The 22210-nt window shown below is 36.8% G+C and overlaps 2 protein-coding genes across 3 annotated transcripts in view; both read left to right on the top strand.

Moving 5' to 3' along the window:
* Positions 1–325: 325 nt before the first annotated feature.
* On the top strand, positions 326–3350 carry LOC141349148 (peptidyl-prolyl cis-trans isomerase A-like). The gene is made up of 2 exons (XM_073854852.1): positions 326–690; positions 781–3350. The coding sequence occupies exons 1-2, from the start codon at positions 531–533 to the stop codon at positions 1419–1421; spliced, it is 801 nt and encodes a 266-aa protein (XP_073710953.1). The 5' UTR covers positions 326–530; the 3' UTR covers positions 1422–3350.
* A 616-nt stretch (positions 3351–3966) lies between these two features.
* The window catches only part of dync1i2a (dynein, cytoplasmic 1, intermediate chain 2a), a 35583-nt gene continuing 17339 nt past the window's right edge, over positions 3967–22210 (top strand). Inside the window, exons 1-6 of one of the 2 annotated variants that reach the window (XM_055215085.2) lie at positions 3967–4190; positions 7446–7557; positions 7876–7990; positions 9946–10036; positions 13906–13959; positions 14264–14379. In XM_055215085.2, the coding sequence (XP_055071060.1) occupies positions 4117–4190; positions 7446–7557; positions 7876–7990; positions 9946–10036; positions 13906–13959; positions 14264–14379 (562 nt within the window). In that variant the 5' untranslated portion in view covers positions 3967–4116. The remainder of the gene's footprint in view (positions 4191–7445; positions 7558–7875; positions 7991–9945; positions 10037–13905; positions 13960–14263; positions 14380–22210) is intronic. The other variant, XM_055215086.2, reaches the window with a different exon arrangement.

The raw sequence follows: 22210 nt of genomic DNA, 5'->3' as shown, positions 1-22210 counted from the left end.
TCAGTGGCTCTGTCTATGTGTAAACAGATCTTATGTTTGAGACGGATTTTAAGGAATAATCAATTGTTTGGAATTTATGGACGTTTCTGAGTGGTAAGTTGTGTGTTTACTCAAAGGAACAGTATGTAGGATTGTGGCCAAAACTGGTATTGCAACCACAAAACTTGTGGCTAAAACTGGTACTGCAATCACACAGCTAGTGGCCAATACACAACATGACAACATAAACATCAGTTGAGGGCTCAGTGAAATTATACTTTACATGGTGCTTGCTTAATCTGCAAGTTAGTATGTTAATCAGAAATAATCTTTGAATAACTCAAAAGGAAGAAGTAGTCTATAAATACTATAAATACTCCAATTTTTTTTTCTTTTTGAAACATTATGTTTACAGTACTTGATCTATTTAATTACTTTGGGCATTAAGGGTTGACACTAAGGATGAGGAGATCTTGTCCATAAAGAGTACCACACTTTATTGCTTTGACCATAATGTTAGCCAGTGGAAGAAGCGTGGAAGGGGAAATCTCATGATCCTCTTCCATCCAACAAATAAGTGCTACCGTGTACTTATGAGAGGGGATCAGGTCCCTACAGTGTTTGCCAACCACATCATTACCAAGAGCATTGAGCTGAAGCTCATGAACACTTCTGCTAATGCACTGGTGTGGACGGCTACTGACTATGCAGGTATACAGTAAACCACATAAGAAAATTTTTATTTTGTTTGTTGGTCTTCTTTGCCAAGTGATGTCATGCATTTTTAATCCTCACAAACAGAGGGAGATGCTAAAGTAGAACAGTTCGCAGCCAAGTTCAAGACTCCAGAACTTGCTGAGTCTTTCAGACGAACATTTACAGACTGTCAAAGGTGCGTGTCGCAGGTGGACGCCTCTCAAATGTCCATAGCTGTGGGACTTTCAAGAGAGACCAACCCAGTGGTCTACTTCAACATCGCTGTAGATGACGACCCAATCGGACGGATCACAATGGAGCTTTTCGCTTATATTGTTCCTAAAACATCTGAAAACTTCCGAGCTCTGTGTACTGGGGAGAAGGGGTTTGGCTACCACAACTCAGTTTTCCACAGGATCGTACCAGACTTCATTTGTCAGGGGGGTGATATCACCAATCACGATGGAACAGGCGGAAAATCAATCTATGGAAATACGTTTGAAGATGAAAATTTTGACGTGAGGCACACAGGACCAGGGCTGCTGTCTATGGCCAATCGTGGAAGAGATACCAACAGCTCTCAGTTCTTTATTACCCTGAAGAAAGCAGAGCACTTAGACTTTAAGCATGTTGCCTTTGGCTTTGTCAAAGATGGCATGGATGTTTTAAAAAAGATAGGAAAACTGGGAACTAAAGAAGGAAAACCCTCAAAAAAGATTACCATCATAGATTGTGGACAGTTGTAAACTTTTCTACATCACCGGTTTAGAATTATATCTGACTTTTTTTTTCAAAATTGAGTTATTCACATATGCTTATTCTGTAATCTATTTAAATTATGAGATGTTTTTTTTTTCAAGACATTTTAGGGCATTTTTTATTTAAAAAACAAAAAAAGTTTGCAAGTTTGGTGGTACAGGAGGAAGCGTAGCGCTTTTCTAAGCGGAGTACTCCCAAAAGTGCTATTACGCCATAAAATATAGTTCCTCTTTTAAATCCGCTTGGAAAGGCGCTACGTTTTGTTTTGTGCCACCAAACTTGCTCGTATAACTACTCCTCTTAAATAGGAAAAACGTTGATGTGTTTGGTCACTTCTAACTTTATCTCTAAATGGTACCATTGAATGAATGGGGCTAGGCTAGGTGCTGTCGAGGCGTCGCGGCGCGCTCCGGCGCTTGCGTGCACGCGCACAGATGGTGGAGGGATGTGTCAACAATTCTTGGTTAAGGTAATAACATAGTCTGCTCATTTTCAATATTAAACTATTCCTTTAACTTAAGCTGATTGAGACATCTCTACTATTCAATATGTTATGCCAAAAAAATCCACTAGATATCAATGTGTCAATCAACAGCACTTTTCACAACACATCTTGTTATATGGATGTCAGAAAGAAAAAAATCACTTCTGTTATATGAACTGTTCTTGTTGAAATTTTGCAAGGAAACCATTATTTTTTTGACATATTACACTGTAAGAGCCCTAACTTTACAAAATTATGTTACTTGGTGCCATGAAAAAACTTTCGTATGTTTTTAATAATTTTTCAAAAACATTCTCAACCAAACGGTTGATTTGTCACTTTATGGTAAATGTAGAAAAGCTAAGGTAATGTTTTCAGATCATCCATTTCTGCAGTCAGAATGTACTATTTGCTATGAAATATACATTTCTGATCATTCACAGCTATGAATATGACACAGCTATTCTTATTTCTTATTGAATATAGTGAGATCATTTATTAATTATGTATTTTTTTGCCACTTCTGGATATTTGTTTGAAATAACTATAATGAATTCATATAATTAATGTATGGAAATCATAATTACTGATAAATTAATCACAAATTACTTCTTAAATGATGATTTAAATTGTTTGAAGGATTGTTTGTAACGTTGGCTTACTCTACACAGCATTGCTGGTTTACAAAGTAATGTTAAAGGGGCCATTTCACAAGACTTTTTTAAGATGTCAAATAAATCTTTGGTGTCCCCAGAGCACATATGTGACGTTTTAGCTCAAAATACCATATAGATAATTTATTATAGCATGTTATAATTGCCACTTTTTAGGTGTGTGCAAAAATGTGCCGTTTTGGGTGTGTCCTTTAAAATGCAAATGAGCTGATGAGGTGTGTATTATATATGTGTATTATAGTTCATAATTTCTAATTTCCATAGTATGTGTTTGAATTCCTTTAAGTGACATATCAACCATTTGGTAGAGGCCGATTTTAAAAAAATGATGGGATGTGTTGAAAAAATACATTGAGTGTGTTAACTAGTGACATAAGGAGATAAGAAAGGCAATATATTTTAGTAACAATTAAGTCAAAATAGTCTGATTAGAGAAATGTGTGATGTCTAGCTTTTGGATAAACAAACACAATTAAATCACAATAGTATAGATTTCGTGTCAACCAGAGTCGGTGTCAACTATATGATGTTGAGATTAAAGCCTTTCACTTATAACTGAGGGACTGATACAAAACTATTACAAACTAGTAGCCTACAAACTTTGCCCTACACTTACCATTACCATAGTGATGTAATGTAAACGTCTGAACATGGTGACTGTATCTGAGTGATTTTGGTATTTCTCCAGACTTACTTTATTAAAAAATGTTCGTTAAAGCAAGATTGTAAACATAAAAACTCCATTAATGTAAAAAACAGCCACTGCCTCCCAATTTTTTTTTGCATCACGTTCAATAATCATCATGTTTGTGTGTTCAAGGTGATTAAAACCATTTAGTAATAGTATACAATACAACATTTACAAAAATAAGTTAAGTTATAATACGTTGAAAGGTAAAGATTTTACTGTAAATTGCGTTTCTTTATTCCACTTTGACTTCTCCTTCGTTTTGTATCTGTGCTGTTGTCCAGTTGGCATTTTCACCCCAAAATGGCGGTCGCGCTACCGAAACTGCCACCTAGTGACTGTTTACAGAAAAGCATCAGAGAATTTAGGCTTGTTCGACTTCATGCGACGCCGCTAGAACTGTCAGGAGATGACGTCAAAGTGCCGCGAGAGCGAAACGAAATTACACTTCGTATGATTTCTTGAATCGCTCTCGCGGTACTTTGACGTCATCCGGCTGTCGGTTCTTGCAGCGCCGCATGAAGTCGAACAAGCCTTTACGCTCTGTGGTCCAACCCTGCTTTTAAAGTGACAGCGCCACATACTGAATTGGAGGCTGTAGTTAAGGAGGCTGCTTGTTTCAGCACCGCAGTTCTAACGAAAAGTGCAACCAATGCAGTATTTCTTTCAAATACGAAGTTTGACTTTCTGTCGTTCTATTGTTGCCAAGAGCTCCATGTTGAGCTAAGTATTAAGTTCCTTATCATTATAAATTCGCTCATGATCAGGTAAAATACATTACTAGTTTTTAAAGGATGTGTTATTTGAATCCTGTCCGGCACCCGTAGGGCACGCCTATGCGTCTGCGCACCCGGAAGTTAAATAGTGGTAACAAAAGCAGCGGATTCAGCAGACAATTACACATCATCAGGTCTGTTAAAAATACTTTGTTAAATAAAACACATTCGTTACTGCATGATGACGACTGTTTATCACTGACTGTGATTCTTTTGCCGTGTTAGTAATAGAACTGCTGTCGGGTTCGGCTTGTTTTCACTGTGAGACGGCAGAAGTTAATCTGACACATGCTGTCAGTATTGTTATCTTTTGGGCATTTGAATGCAAATGTTGAATGTAACCTTACCAATGTAAGTGTGATCTTTAGTACTTAAGTTAAACAGATAACGCTAGCTGATGATCCTATGATGTGTACTTGAGATAAAATACTTGGATTGGTATTGGTCCTTATCCTTGCCCTTCAATCTGATTAAAAATGGGCGTTTTTGTAGTAGCCTACAGTGGTTACCTAAAGCTTTAAAACCTACTACATTGCCATCAGATAACAAAATATATAATTTTGTTCTGAATAGTGTATGTTTCAAGCAAACTATTTCACAAATGTTAGGATTATAACAAATAAGATGAATGAAGAGATGAAGAGAAAACCTATTTGGACACTTTCTGCTTGTGGTAATGTGATGAACTACACCTGTGTGAAGTTTAAGGAGAACTGACTTTATACATCCACTTAAAATCCCCTTGACACACCAGCTGATTCGTTGAATTAAAGGTTTCAAAAGTGAATATTACTAGAAAGTGCTTCATTTATGAAAAAGGCAGCTAAAACCAGCACATGCTGGCAGTAGCTGGTTTTAAGCAGGTCCTCTCAGCCTGGCAAAGCTGGTGGGTCAGCTGGCCTTGCAGCTTGACCATTTTATGTGATCAAAACACAGCTAAACCAGCTAAAACCAGTTCACCATCTTATGGTGTCTTTTCAGTAGGGAAAGCAGTCTATTCAATGTTTAATGACTCAATACCATAGAATCTAATTTCAATGTTATGTTCTCATATCATATTTCTGTAAGCAAATCACTTTTTTCTGACCCGTTGTAATTTCTCTAAGAAACACCCTGAATATCTGCAAGTGAAGGTCTTGTTTGAATACAATGGTTATATTATGCTGTAAAGTCCTCCTGACATCACGAGCTGCAGTGTGATATATCAGGGACTGAAGCAGATGGAAGTGAATGAAAATGTGTTTCTCTAATCTTTAGTGTAAATGTTAACCAGGCTGTGTGCTTTTATGTTTTGAAGCAGACTGTTTAATAGTTGCTCATTTAAGAGGTGTGGAGAGCTGTTTAACTGTTTTGCTATGTGAAGAGAGCGAGGTGCTGGTCACACACAAAGCCCACATTAGAGTAGTCTGCAGAAAGACAAAGTGACTCTTGAAGTGATCCAGTTAATCTGTCTGAAGTGGGTGAGATGTGGACAGACAGACGGGCAGCACTGATTGGGGTTCAGAGAGCAGGTGAAGGAGATTTCTCTCTCTCTTTCCTCAGCTGAATGTTTATCTCTACATGTAGACGGTTTCAGCAGTAACAACATAAACAAACGGCTTTTGTGGAACAAACGTAACTTTCTTGAATTTCTGCAAAGGATCAATAACAACAGAGTCTTTTAAGAGTAGCTACTTTCTAATAACAAGCAAAATAAACAACAAGTAGATTACCTTAGTTTAAATCATAGCTAAAGCGTTTATCTACAGATCAGCTGACAAACCTCCCTTCACAATAGTGCGTACACACCAAACGCGAATTCGACAATTTGCGCAAGTTGATTACATACAAAGTGAATGCAAAGACGCAAATAGACACGAACTTGCGCGTGAACTCCCTCTTTGCATATAAAGTAATAAATAGTGGTCTGAAAGAGTAAAGAATAATATTAATTTAATAAATATTATAACTGGAATAATACATTATCAGGAAAGTAACAAACAAAACAGCTATGTAATTGAATTTCTTAACTGCTATTTTATGTCAGAATAATTCATATTTTTCATATTCATATAGCTTATGAAATGGCTTTTGACAAAGCACTGTTTATCTATGCTTTTACTCACGCATTAACGTATAAAACGGCGACAGCTAACGGAGGTAATAAATAATTAATTAATATCCACAGACATTTATTTTGATTTTTTAGCAAAAAAAGTTTATCTTGTAAATGTTAATAGGGTAAATTTTGTTAAAAGTTAGCCACATGGTAGTGAACAGCAAGATGAACGTGATTTTACAAGGCTACTACCAGAAAACTATTTTTATTCAGCGTTTTTATTTCCCACACGGATTCATTCATGGCTGTTTTATTCATGCAAAGCTACGTCGTTATTGGGACCGAATTTCATGGATCAGTTTAACTTACGTGACTCTGAGTTGGTCTAAGCCAAGCTGCATACATTGCATATCAGGCATTTATATAACACATTTCATCTGTGCATTAATGTTAATGTTAAACAAGTTGATTAATTAAAGCAAAGTAAGTATACTCAAAGTCCTTTTAATGAAGTCACGTCACTCTGCCGTCATATTTGCTGTGCACGCTGTTGTTTGTTAGCTCCTCTCCTCAGATGTGTCCAGTGCGCAATTCTCAAAACGACCACCAGGTGGCGGCGTTTTCAGCGTTTTATACCGATATTAGAAAACCGATATCCAATAATAGGAAAATGCTTAAATATCGGGGAAAATATTGGGAAACAGATATATTGATTGATCTCTACTTTACGCAAGTTGAAAATATTCAACTCAAGTAAAAAATTAGCATGACATAAAGTTAAATCACGCAAGGAATCTAGAGCAATAAATATGAAGCGTCGCGTTTGGTGTGTATGCAGCATAAAATGTTTTGCTGAAATGCTTGTGCTGTCTTTCTTGGAAATAGATCAGCCATACATTGACACTTGTCGCTTTGTTTTGTTTTCAAACGCGACGTACACCGCTTCATATATGTCCTGTTCTGATGGTCACAGGCAGGTCTCAATTAGCTTTTTTACAGTGACTGTGAATGTTGCTAAGATTTCAAAGTCTTTGTTGTAAACATTAAATCATTCATTGGCCACTTCACAAACCCAATTGGAAAAAAGAGAAGACTACAATACAAAAGATTGATCTAAATAAGACAACAGAAGTGCATTACGTGAAGTGCTGATTGGTTAAATGATGTTGAGTGAGGGTCCAGATTTTTGGGATGTAATAGCTAGAGTTGATAAAAACTCAGACATTAACTGTCTCCAGTTATTAACAGTTATCTGTAGACAGCTGTTATAAAAGAAAACGAACAAAAACACATCGAATAACCCCTTAAAGACATTTTCCCCTCCTGACACCTGTGTTTTGTTTGTGTGTAGCATCATGTCGGATAAAAGTGAGCTGAAAGCCGAGCTCGAGCGAAAGAAACAACGCCTGGCTCAAATCAGAGAAGAGAAGAAGAGAAAAGAAGAAGAGCGTAAGAAGAAAGAGGCTGAAAATCACACCAAACACTACGGTTGACAGCCGTAATATCAGGGTGAACACTAAAAACATCCAACAATAAAGGATTGAACTGTGTTTAATCCCACAATCCCCCACTCAAGCCTGCCATGCAGACCCCCAATTGGATAATAATAAAAACACCTGACCTGTTTACCTTGGTTCTTAATTTTGTAATTTTTCCGGTAGCAAAAAGTTCATTAGAATATGATCTTATTATGTAGATTCTTTTACATCATCTTTTAAGATCTTTTATATTTTACATCTGTATATTGAAGTGTTAGTTTAACTGTGGTTTGTGTCCGTCAGGCTGAGCTGAAGAAAGAAGCCGTACCACTGCAGGATGATTCAGACCTGGAGAAGAAGCGCAGAGAAGCTGATGCCCTTTTACAGAGTATGGGCATCACATCGGATGTCCCATCGGGTAAGTCCTCGTACACACCAACAAGGCCATTTACACAATCCAATCGGATAGGCTTTATGCCCAGCTGCACTACTTCCTGAACTTCAGCCAGCTCCTTGTTTCCTGTCTGCCATTATTGGACAAACTGATTAATCCAGGTGTGTCTGATTGTTGTTGTTGTGACTACTGAGGTCAGGCACACCTGGATTAATCAGTTTGTCCAATAATGGCAGACAGGAAACAAGGAGCTGGCTGAAGTTCAGGAAGTAGTGCAGCTGGACATATTGACCCCCTATTGACCCCCTTTACTGTATTTCTGGGAGTCAGGTTGACAGGTGTACCAAAAAAAGTGCACAAGGTCACGATGTGCTATAATAAGGATATTTTTATTGTATAGTTTTGCTTGAGATACTTACCAAATGGGATGTGCTTTATCAGGGATGCACTAAAAGGAAAATTCTTGGCCGAAGCCAAATAAAATGAAACACTCGAATACAGAACAACCGGATAAATATATTATTTATTTCCTAATTATTTTGCAAATTTTATCACCTTTGCATAAGTTACACATTAAGATGTTTTTTATTTCATATTATTTAACAATGTTAACATTTTTTAACATTCCGGCAGACATTAGGGCCTTTTTACACCGGGTCACTTCTCTGATTTCGTCATTGTTATTTTGTACTTCTGATGCTCTTCATTGTTCCTCTTTTCATCTATAAGGAGTCTCTCGCTCTCCCTGCTTGTGCATTTACCCAGGATCATCATCGCCGCCGTATCTTCTCATACGCTGCATGTTGTTCAAGATGTCTTGATTTTAAATGATACATTTGTAATGTTCTGGCATTTATGAAGCGTGCGCACCCTCTCACTCCGGTTCATCGTTGCTATTTGATCACGTCATCAAAGGCCTCATTGTTCAGTAAAATTATTCAGCCTTTTCACTTGTCGGACGAACAACAAAAACAAGTTTCTGCTATTTTGGCCGAATAATTTCGGTTACCGAACATTCCCTCTCTTTTATTTTCTAAGTTTTTGAAATAATTACTTTTGGGGAGACATAAATTCTTGTTACGTATTTTCAAAAATTTGCCACACAATATTTGCTGTGCCGCTGTTAACCGGTCTATACTGTTATCAAAGATTTCAAATTAACTAGAACCAGAATGTCACCTAAATTATTGAACTATTATTGGTTATATCTTTTGTAGTGGGCAGTTATTTGCATTAAGATTAATTGTAGACTAGACATTATCCTATTAGACTAAAGTCTGGCTTAAATGTGTATTTTATCTGTCCAAAAAATGAGACCAATGCCCTTAAAAGTGGATGTTACAATTGTATTAAACCAATGTTGTACTTCACTGATCGGACACAAGGAGGCATAAGTGCTCCACAGTAAATTTGATGTGAACCAGACCAGGTTTTGTTCACATGCACTTTATTTTAATTGTATTATTATTGTTAGCCATCTGAAGTTAAAATATGCTAAAACATTATGAAGCTGGTAAAATGTTTAATGTAAAAAACAAATACTTCACATCATTTAGCCAGCTTTAGCTGGGAGTCATAGATTTCTTTCTATTATTTTTCTTATAAATAAAAACATTGATGACATCTGACCTTGACCTAGCAAGTAGGCTATATTTAAATAATAAAAATTGCACATAAATGCAGTATCATTATAATATCTATAATAATCTAAAAGTATACATACTACACGTTGTAACCTGAGTGAACTTGTAAAGAGATTTTATACATCCACTAAAATCACCCACATTTTAAAATATCATGGCATAGTGGCTTTAACAAATTGTTTTATCATATATATATGTGATAAAACAAATTATATATATATATATTACATTTATTTAATAATTTAGCAAATATGTTTTTCAATACAGTGTGATTAACATTACATATCCACATTGTATTTGGTGCTGCTGTATGATGTGAGATTTCTCTCTATTCGGTTCCTGCACCTATGTCTCCTACGGCCAAATCTGTGAGCACTCCAAGTGAGGCAGGGAGCCAAGACTCAGGCGAGGGTGCGACCGGACCAAGGTACAGTATTACCTCACCGTCTCTCTCTTTACTTCTCATGTCTGTGACTCAGCTGATCTGAGTAGAGTTAGACAGGTTTGTGGTACTGCATGAGACACAAACTAAAGAGATGTTGCCCGAATCAGTCCTAGAAGAGGTCCTGCGTGAACGAAAGAAACAATGGTTTAAGGGGTGTGTTGTAGTGATGACGTGCATGTCGTCATAATGACATAGTTATCGCTCAGCTCTTTGACAACAGGCTTTTCAATGAAGACCAGCGTTCACAAGGAAAAATGTCTGCAAACTGGAATGTAGGAGAGATCAGGGATCTCATTTACAATGCGTTCTGAAGCAAGAGATTTTTCTCCAAATTAATTGAATGATATGCAGTGCGCTAAATTATGATTGAACAAAAAAAAATGCAAGAGTGTGGTTTCTCTCGATAGAAATCGTAGATAATATGTTTATAATAATGACTTAAGACGCTATGTTAAATATTCCAGTAACTGCACAATTACACGTCACACTCTGATGTCACAGGTCTTTATGGGATATTTACAGGATGTGTGTGAATGCACGGACAGATTCCTGAAAACACTGGCATTGTGAATGAACCAATATCAGACTATCCCGGGTGTGTTTTTTGGAATCTCTGTGTTAAAAGGACCCATAGGGCAACCTTCAAGGCACACTCCCAGAATGCATTGTGCAATGATACAAGATGGCAGGAGTAGAAAGAAATGTAAAGTTTTCTTTTTATTGAAGTTTGAAGAAACTATAAACTTTTTGTGTCTGTGATATTAATGGCTTTTGTTTTTAAAGTCTGTGATATTTAAAATGCATTCTGACTTTGTCACACCACAGAAAACTCTGTTATTAGCCACCCAGACAAATTTAAAAGACTAAAAAAACGCCAAGTAAATGAAATAAGTTATCAAAATCTGGGAAAAATAATCAGGATTCTCTGCTCTCAAACGCTGGGGACGTGTCCGCTGTCTTCGCTGAAACCACACCCACTCACAGGAAAGCTGCCGTGTTGAACTCCACAATTTAGTACTACTTAGTTTATAGTCTTTGTAATGTATTTCAGCAATACATTTCTAACAAATGTGTTTACAAACAATTCTCTGAAATGACCCACTGTGAAATCTTATTGGTACAAATTCTGTACATTAAATGTTCTGAATGGCTGGGATGGTGCCACGTCTTGCATCTGTTTAAATTTATATAGATCTGTATATGATTCACCCAAAAATTACAATTCTAAAAAAATAAAAGAGCAGATGTGGGGCATCATTAACTTCCATTGTAATTTTTTCTGCTATGGAAGTCAATGGTGCCCCAGATCTGTTTGGTTACAATGCTAAGCCAGTGAACAATATAAATATAGAAATGTACGAATAATTAAAGTGATTTATAGTCTATGTGAGACCTGCGTGAGCAGATGTGGTGAAGAGTGTTTAACCTTTGATTAGCAGGAACACACACACACACACACACACACACACACACACACACACTTACAGATGCCTCTGGGGGCTTCATGTCCCCTCGTATCCCACATCACTCCACCACTTCCTTTACACATTGAGCTCATGTTACCAGGTTCGCAAACACACACAAATTTCCTCAGCATTGACATCCTCCTGCTCAAAACACACACAGAGCCCAGCTTTGGGCAGTTTAGTGTCTATACTCAATCATGACGGTCATTTTTTGTTTGTGTTTAATTTTTATTGAGGGGCAATCTTCTGGTCTCTCTGATGAAGGCAAAACGGAAGTGATTTAAATTGCAAATCCAAAAGGGAGTGAACTCCCATAGACCTCCATGTTAAGATGGCCAACTTTAGAGCAGAAAAAAATATGTTTACAGCCTGGTACAAAAAGTTTTTTTTTGGTCTATATAGCTAATTTTGCCCTTCATGACAACTGTGAGTGGGGTGATTTTTTTGTAACGCATCCGTTAAAATTATATTAAGCCTTAAACTTTTGCATAATTAAGGGCGTGGCCACTTGAGTGAGGGGTGAACTGAACAGCCATTGCTGTCACTAGAGTCGAGCTAGGTGGGTGTGGTTTGAGCAACCAGCCACTTCAGCTTCACCCACATCCCGCCTCTTTACCCATTTTCGGATATCCGGGTGATTCTCACGAAAACTTGGTTTTAAAAATGTCAAGCATGAAAATGTAAAAATTGCTTAAATTTACTTTTTTTCCCACCAGACATTGAAAAACAAAGTCTGGAGTAAATGGGAACATTAATTTAAAAACTTTTACTTATCATTTAACACTTTTTGTAACATAATTTAAAAAATTAGTCCGAAAAAAATCTCATTACCGCAACAGTCAGAAAACATCAACACTGACATATTTTCAAATTGACATGACAAACCTGAAAGAACATAATTTGGAGATTCTGCACATGCATTTAAAATCAAAGTATTATGCTTCTATTAATTAAATTAACATTTAATAAGCATCTGTTGCGGTAATGATAATCAAAATGTCGTGTAAGCATTCTGACAAGACAATATTTCAAATTAACTGTAAAAAAAATGATCTTACCTGGTAGCCATCTTGAAGTAACTGGTCCATGTGCTTGGTCACTCAAAATCAAACTTTATTAAAATTCTGTATGTGTGCTTAAACTGTTCTCAAAAAGTGTTGCGGAGGATGAGAACATCAGGCATGGACACATCATTTTCCTAATTTTTCTTCATTATTATTATACATGAATATTCAGTAAATATTTTTTCTGTCATCTAAAGTAGTCTAGCAAAACATCCATTTATTTTTTTTCTTAATATTTTTGTGTTAATTTGATTAAATTACAACATAACGCATGTTCAAACACAGCCGGACACATTGCGGTAATGAGAATTTCAGCAGAAAATGAGATAAAATGTACAATTATAAATTCTTATGTTGAAATCACACATTGTGCAAGGTAGAACACAGTATTGTGTTAATTCTGATGCTTTTTAATGTTACTATATTACACATTTTAAAGCTAAAATCATTAGTGCCGTCATGTTTCAATGGTTTCGTGAGAATCACCCATCCGCGAGGTGACGTGCGGTCAAGATGGCGACGGCAGGCACCGCCTACTACTGGCTTCAAAAACGATTTTCTAAAACATATGGGTGACATCATGGACACTACCTCCATCTTTTTTTACAGTCTATGATTCTCATGCTAGTTTTATTTGTCACATATACAATCACACAGTATGACATGTAGAAAAAGGCTTAAAGGGTTAGCTCACCCCAAATGTAAAATTTTATCATAAATCACATAACCTTGTGTTGTTCTAAACCAACAAGTCCTTCGATTGTCTTCAGAACACATTTAAAAAACTGGAAGAGGGTTGTGTGTGTCCTATAGACTAAAGTTTGATTTTCATGAGGAAGCATTGGTAATAGTGGGCGTGGTTTGTTAGTTTACACTAAATTTGTGTATCAGCCGCTTTCTGGTCCGCCATTTTATTCTTTCTAATTCGATCAGGCTCGACCAATCACATTTCTTGTGCATGCCAACGAATAGAATTGTGGGACAAGACAATAAAGGTATCTTATGAGACAGGAAGTAAAACAAACATTGGATTCGGTCATGACTTGATGCCTCCGAAGGCAGCATTTTAGTAATTTCGGGTGCAGCCTTCATTATATTACAACAAAACACAGGAACAGTATATTGCATTTTTATCTGTTTTGCACAATAAATGTAATATCAGTCTGATCAAGATGCATGAATAGACCCTAACTGCTCAAGAATTAAACTGTGATTTTAACAAACCATATATATCTTTGTCTGTTTAACAGTCTCTCTCTCTCTCTTTGTGTTTCCCTGTCTCTCTCTCTCTAACCCTGTCTCGTGGCTGTGATACTAACAGGACTCTTCACTGGGACTCTGACCCCTCAACTGTTCTTCTTCACTCTGAGATGGGGTACTGCATTGTTCCTCTTCTCATTAACCCTTCACTTCTCTTCTGTTCTTTTAATCTCTGAGTCGTTCATCCTAGAGGAGTCACTATTCATACTGCATTACAGCAGGATCACATACATGCCTCATAAACGTTAATGGAGCTACTATACGTATTCCGACTTTAATCACAGAGCAGACAAAATACTTACATGGGACATGTATTTATATATATACAAACTACAAGGGTTTGTGATGACTGTGCATGTTTTTTACAATTTTCATGTTTTCTCCTCTCTCTCTGTTTATGTGTGTATTTGATCACCAAGACGTGGTCCAGTGAAGTTGGCTATGGCGAAGGTGACCCAAGTGGATTTTCCACCCAAAGAGGTCGTGTCTTATACCAAAGAGACGCAAACGCCCACGATGACTGAACAGAAAGAGGGTGAGTTCATTTGGGATCATGCACACACACATACACACAGCTGAGATTATAAATGCTGTAGACTTACAGTATTATGCATGCATAACATGAAGAGGTGCATTCACAAAGACAAACAAAAGTGGCAACCTTCATGATTTTCAATTAAAAACATTATGTTGTGTTTTAAAGATGTAAGGTGAGTGAAAAATTATAAATGAGAACAAACTATACTTGGTAAAATATATAAACAAATAGTAATGTTAGGGTCTAAGAGCTGGCATATTTTAGTTCGGCTTTCATGCATCATCATATCATCATCGCAACAGGGTTTTCATTTCTTTGGGCATAAAACTGTATAGATTAATCTTATCAATCATTGTCCACAGCAGTTTTTGACCAATCATATTGATCAAACAATCGGAAGAATTTTGATTATTATGAATCAACCCATTCTCATAAATTGCACGCAGTGTGAAAAGTTGTGCAATACATACGGGGGATTCTTACGAAATCCAGACTTAGAAGGTGTCCAGCATCAGATTTTTTTAAAAAGCCCCTTGAAGCCAATTTTTTTTTTGCACATATAAGATTAAAGGAATAGTCAATTTTCTTAAAATAAATATCCAGATAATTTACTCACCACCATGTCATCCAAAATGTTGATGTCTTTCTTTGTTCAGTCGAGAAGAAATTATGTTTTTTGAGGAAAACTTTGCAGGATTTTTCTAATTTTAATGGACTTTAATAGAGCCCAACATTTAATACTTAACTCAACACTTAACAGTTTTTTTCAACAGAGTTTCAAAGGACTATAAACGATCCCAAACGAGGCATAAGGGTCTTATCTAGCGAAACAATTGTCATTTTTGACAATAAAAATAACAAATATACACTTTTAAACCACAATTTCTAAAATAAGCCCCTTCAGTGTGATACAAGACCCTCCGCTTCGCGTCGGGTCCTGATCACACTGTCAGGGCTTATTTAACGATAACTACCGGCTGACTGTACATTATCCCTTACTTAAAATGAGAAAAATCCTGCAATGTTTTCCTCAAAAAACATAATTTCTTCTCGACTGAACAAAGAAAGACATCAACATTTTGGATGACATGGTGGTGAGTAAATTATCTGGATTTTTCTTTTAAGAAAATGGACTATTCCTTTAAGGTCTGAACTTACTATAACCATTATTTTTAGAAGATTTAAAAAATATTTCCTATAGAATTATAAAAAATTTTTTAGATTATCATTATCAAATATGATCATTACCACAACATGATATTACATTAAATATATGCATTTACAAACTCATGTTTCGGTAATGAGAACTAAAAAGTTGTCTAGGTACTATAACAAACAAAATTTCAACTTTTATCTGGAGAGAAAAAATAAGAACTGCTTACCTGGTAGCCATCTTGAGTGTCACAGTCAATTATGTCCCTTACAAAAAAAAAGTTAGTTCATTGAGGGCTTAGACAGTGATTGAAAATTGTTGTGGAGGATGTCTTGGACATATTTATATTCCTTATTATTGTCTCTACATTTACCAATGATCACCAAATACCACATGTTTCTTTACTGTAAATGTTTATAGTATAACATGCACTGAAGCTTTTTATTTTTTTTATTATAAATATTTCCATGTCCAGTCACCATGGACACGTTGCAGTAATGAAAATTTTCCCCTTAAATGTGGAAAAAATTTGCAAAAATAGTACGTGAAGAGATATTTGTAACTGTATGCTTCTTATTTTGATACTCTTACTTTGCATTTACTTTTTTTATCAAAATGTTTCATGACACCTCATAAGTCTAGTTTCGAGAGAATCACCCATACGCCACATGATACGCATATTACTGTATATGCCAGTCCATCCCAATTCATTTAATACGGCACACCTTTTTGTGTTGTTTTATGTGTTGGTTTCTAATTTTTAAACCATTGTTGCTTGGGTTTGGGGTAAGATTTGGGATTTGCTTTAGGATGTTATTTAACATATAGGTATCTCCATGTTTTTGTCTATTTTTAATCCATGGTTGCTTGGAGCGACAATGGTAAAATAACAGAAATAAAGTATTACACCGGCGTATAATATGCATGTGAAATTAGAATTTGGCGTATGTATTGCACAACTTTTCACACAGTGTGCGATTTATACGCAAAACATGAGAATGGGCAAGATGAATATTTAGTTTTGTTTTATTTACTTTCTAAAAAGTAAATAACTTTTTCCTATTAGAATGTATTAAATTAATCAAATAAAAAAGTCTAATATACAATTATATTTAATTCAGTAATATAATTCAATTCACTGCGTCAATAGAAAGTGAAAGTTTTTCTCGAAAATGAAGACTGAAAAGTTTAACCAAAGGTTAATACAAATATACGACAGTTGTATAATAAAATTCACAAATGAAAAATGTGACTTGTACAGTGACTGACACATGTCAATCATAACAGGTTGTTGAGTGCCACTGCATTTGTGCTCTAGAATTACAGCGCAAGCCTCTGATCTCTCTGTGTGTGTGTGTGTGTGTGTGTGTGTGTGTGTGTGTGTGTGTGTGTGTGTGTGTGTGTGTGTGTGTGTGTGAGAGAGAGAGAGAGAGAGAGAGATCAGAAGTGTTTGACCCTCTTTGGAAATTATCTGAATGTAGTGAACATGGAGATGAAAGCTAAAGGACAATTGCAGAGACTCGAGAAACATAAGACGTCAAGGCAAGATTAAACTCACAACATACACCCGTTTTGAGAGAGAGACAGAGACAGACAGAGAGAGAGAAAGAAAGAAAGAATAAGAGAAAGAAAGAGAAGATGAAATGAGCATTAGGTTAGTAGTTACAATATAAGAGTGTGTTTTTTTTTCCAAAAGGCAGGTCAGGATTTGTGTAATTGTACTGTGGTCAAGTACACAACATCACTGCTCTGTGTGTGTGCTTTTTTATTAAATAGTAAACTGCATTTTGTCTCTGCAAAAAATGCATAAACCCCTTAATAATAATTTATATATAATCTTTGTTTTAGCATCAATTTAATGTGCCTTTTGTCTGTCATTCTAGGGGTTGAAAAAAAACCTGTGTCCTGGTAATATTAGAAAAGCCAAGACAGACTCATAAGCGTAATGTATTTGTACTTGGTAATGGTATAATTTGACTTATGCTGGCTGATTATCAGACCTTAATAGTCCGTTTTTTTTAAATTCTTTAATTCTTCTTTAAGACCTCTTTAAATTCAGTGCATTCACATGAATAATCAGGGTGCGATTTGTGAGTTTTTCTAATATTTTTGAAATTATTATTTTTATGAAAGTAAATTATGAACCACCACAGGCTTATATACTGTTAAGCTTATATTGAGCTATATTGAACTGTTGAAATGTATAGAAATGTAAACCAGTCCTAGTCATACCCGTCCTGATCGAGATTCAAACCGCTCTGGTCTGGCAAGAGAGTCGGACGCTCTTACAAAGTAGGCTTAAGGCCATGAGCTTTAAAATCTGTTGCTGGAGCACTTCTTGAGGTCTCTGTTACAGAAACTTAATAACACAATTACCTGTACATGCCAGAATGCATTCATTCTTTATGCTTTGCACCAGACATGCAAAAAGACTATTAATCATTATATTTAATATTAAAAAATGCAATGCGCAACATACTCTCAATATAACAATAAATTAAGTCGTCAGACTAAGAAAATAGTTGGCTTAATGACAGACTTTTAACCTCTTTTTTGCTTTCCTGTGTTATCCTGCGAGTTCCACTCGATTAAAGACGGTAGTTTCTGCTTTCTCAATGCTAATATTTCTTGGATTTGTTTTGTGACAGTCCTGTAAAATACGATGATATGCTACTTGGATTCCTTTTCATTTATTATTTGTCTGTTTTCATGCTGAAATAGACTTTTGGTGCTTGGTGACATTTGAAAAATCTGGTCATGGATTAAAAAAGGATCATGACACAACCTAGACATGCTATTATCACAGGAGCCGAAGCACTGACAGTAGTACTCCATTCCTGATTTTACTGTTGTTGCACTATTGCGTGTCAGAGTTTTTACTTTTAATTATCTTTATTTTAGGCCGTTATATGGCTGTTTGATGACCATTAATCATGGGGGGATACATTTTGTCCCCACCGGGCATAAAAAAATAATTCATCAGATGCAGGGAAATAAAGACCTTTGCTCCCCCAGCAAATCTTTGAATAATATTCATACATTAAATAATGTATATAAAGATATGTCAATGTTTATGTATTTGCTGTGATGGACATGAACATCAGAATATGTTTGAATTATTTACATCTTAGTTTGAAAAATATTAGATGGTCTTCCCTCAGCGTATTACTGTATATTTTATTTTACAGACGGTCCTCTCACACTTCATCTCTCTCTCTCTGTCTGTCTCTGTCTCTCTCTCTTTCTGTCACTGTGTAATCATTTCATCATCTCTCCTGTCTCTCACGCAGCACATAACAAATCAGTCTGGGTGACATTGTGAGGCTTTCCCAACTTTCTAACTTCTGAGTGATTTGTGATGATAAGACCTCTCAACTCTTAAGTCATTTCAACTTAAAAATAAATAAAAATAATTAATTAACGTTAATAGTTACAATAATTTTGTAAAAAATGTATACTTCAAGTGTACAGTGTGGCCTACACACAGTTATGTACCCTATGCGTACCATGATGTGCACTTCCACAAAAATGCAACAATATATCAATTCAGCGCTGTGATGGGTCTGCTAGAACGCCTTCCTCAGGTTAAAAGAATTTGCAATATATTGCATCACATTTCCTCATATGCTTGACCTTTTGTGGCGGTAAAAACAAAGACCAAGTTGAGGAGCGATATTTAACAACTCTGGTTGTAACAAATTTGGCGCCATCATTGCTGATACTTTTTCAACAACTTGCACAACAAGCTGCTGTTTCTTCTGCTTAATTGCCTTGATACTGTAAGTTAGACCAGTAACTTGACCGTTGACACTGCCTACTAGCCTACTGCATGTTGACATGGACACGTAGGCCAGACACAAAAGTATAAATCAGGCTTTAGCCTTAGTTAACTCTTTCACCGCCAGCGTTTTTTTAAAAAGTTGTCAGCCAGCGCCAGCGTTTTTCATGATTTTCACAAAAGTTTAATGCCTTCCAGAAAATTTTCTTCTTCAAATATATAAACATACAATATACCAAATGAAAGAACAGACCCTCTGCTTTCAAAAAAAAAAAAAAACTTTTCATCCTACCTTCAGTAGTTCTTTTGTAATCAGCTTTTCAATATGGGTAGGTTTCTGCAAAAACACCACATTTTGAGCAAAAAGCATTTTTGTGATGGACTTTTCATAGAGTTCCCATTCAGAGCGATCTTTAAAACAGACACGGACATGCAGCTGTTTGCCATAGGGCAATACTTCCGGGTTTAAAAAGTTGCGGAAGGGCATATCTCGTCAATGGTGGGGAAAGAGTTAAAGGTGTCCTAGACCTTGTGCATGCAAAAGACTGCTGGAAAACAGACCAATTTTAACATAACACCAACTGTGATGTTACAGTCGAGATGTACACCCCAACAATAAAATAAGTACAATGCTTTTACAATGCTAAAAACAAAGTTGTGACTGCTGAGTTGGCGTTAAATGCTAGTTAATGCTATATGCTAGCGTTTAGGCTGAAGTTCTACTATTGGCTTTACAGTTAAATTTTGCAGGTCTATACTGAAAAAAAACGACAAACTTCCCACTCAGAAACGTCCATTAACAATCTCTAAACAATTGATTATTCCTCAAAATCTGTATCTTCATCTGATACAGACTCAAACATAAGATCTGTTTACACACACACAGAGCTACTGAAGGAGCTGCTCTGAGAAACAGCCAATCAGAGCAGAGCTCAACATTATTATTCATGACCCTTCCAAATAAGGTAATAATAGACCATTTCATTCTAAAGGTCAAATCCTATAGTATGTAAAACTGACTCTGGATCATTTTTGCACTTCTTAAATCAATGCATTCTCTGGCACCTTTAAAGGAGGACACAATACATCACAGCAGAACATCACAGAAATGCAGGGATGAGGTTTTTTTCAGCTCCTGTATTTCGCTTTGGTGTGCAGGTTGTGGATGTGCGGGTGGAAATTGCTGTCATTACGGCTCTACCTGCTGTGGCACTGGGGCTTGTGAGAGTTGAAATTGAATTAAAGGTGATTGTTTTAATCGCCCTTCAGCTCGGAGGAGGGTTAATATTCTGTGTTAATCATGTGAAGCCTCTCGTATGGAGAGCGTCTCTCTTATAGAGAGTAACCCTCAGCCCAGCTCTCCACAGACTCTCAATGAAAACTATTGTCCATCATCTGAGCTATCAGTGAATGACTCACAAATACACCATTAATAAAAGGGATAATAAATACCCGGATGCACACTTTTTCTTTTCTGCTTTTGTAAATATTTTACGCAGATTTTCTCTGAAATGTAATGAGAGATAATGTAATACAGAAGACTAGAGAGTTTTACAAACAGAAGATGTTAAATATATATCGCAAAATCATTATCAAACATCAGTTCATGGAGGCCATGTCTTATAAAGCTTACATCAGCTGTTTCTGATGTATCCAATCTTGACACATGCCATTTACAATCTATCCATCCCCAGCTCCACCTGAATCTTTTTTTTAAATACATTTTTCGGATACGCCATTCACCTGAACTTCTCTGGGGAGGATGCATCCCTGAAGAGCTTCACACGTGTCTTTGTTTCCTCTTGTCAGTGCTAAAGCCCATCACACACAGCCGTTCATTCATCAGTACAGGAGTCCTGAATCTCTATTTGCTCCGAGCTCTTTTACCAGCACAAACGTTGAAGTCAGCGCTCGAAGATCTCGCTTCTGCTCCGCCTTTTTTCCTGCGGGCGTCCTGCGGACTCGGCGCACCTGCAGAGGACATCAAAGAGCATTAACGTTGTTCTCGAACAACCTCTGACCCCATGGGGCGTCTGCATTAATACCTTGTCCTTTGACAAAGCCTGCCGATTACCGGCCTCTCTCTTTTTCTCTGCTTACACCCTCCCCCTGCAAAAAGCTTTTATTTCTTGAGGGATACAAAAGCTATAATTGCTGCCGCTTTGAGATGAGGTGTCGATGGGAAGGGAATCTGCCATCAGGGTGAATTCTGTTAAATGTTTCTCTCTCGCTCTCTTTCTCCCTCCTCTGTGGGGTCACCAGGATCACTTGCTTTTCACCAAATGGGCATTTTCGCTGGCAGGTGCATTACACCCCTTATTTTCAGATTGTCTTTCTGCTGCTAATGCCTGGCAGGTTGATTGCTCGGGTCTGGCTGGTGGAGAAAGGGCCGCGCTGCGTTCGGGTCCTGGACTGAAAGACACTGATTACTGTTTTCCTCCGAGCCTGATTGAGGCCCTTGAAAGGAAAGATTTTAACCTTCTCTCCTTTCTGAGTACGGGCCCGGTGCGGCGAGATGCCTCGTGTCATCAGAACGACTCCATAAACTCATCAGAGCGAATCCCCCACCCCGCACCATCCTGAGCGAGGAACCGGCACGTTTCCGATGTAAAATCTGACAGATGACATTATCATTTTGATTAATGCATGAAAAGGGGGATTTCTCTGTTAAAATGAATTTTTGTGGTCAGACAAGATAAACATTTAATCAATGTAAACGGCTTAAAGCGACTCAGAAAGTCATGCGGATTTGGCTATGAAGAACAGGTAACTGTTTAGGCTCCGTACGGCTCACTTTTAGGGCTGTTGGAGTAAAGTAAGTATTTTTTTTGTGCCTGGATTTGTTCAGGCATCAGTCTCTCTCTCTCTCTCTCTCTCTCTCTCTCTCTCTCTCTGTG

Source organism: Misgurnus anguillicaudatus, chromosome 17 (genome assembly GCF_027580225.2).
Source record: "Misgurnus anguillicaudatus chromosome 17, ASM2758022v2, whole genome shotgun sequence".
In the NCBI taxonomy this organism is placed as follows: Eukaryota; Metazoa; Chordata; class Actinopteri; order Cypriniformes; family Cobitidae; genus Misgurnus; species Misgurnus anguillicaudatus.
This window is presented reverse-complemented; position numbering and strand designations above follow the sequence as displayed.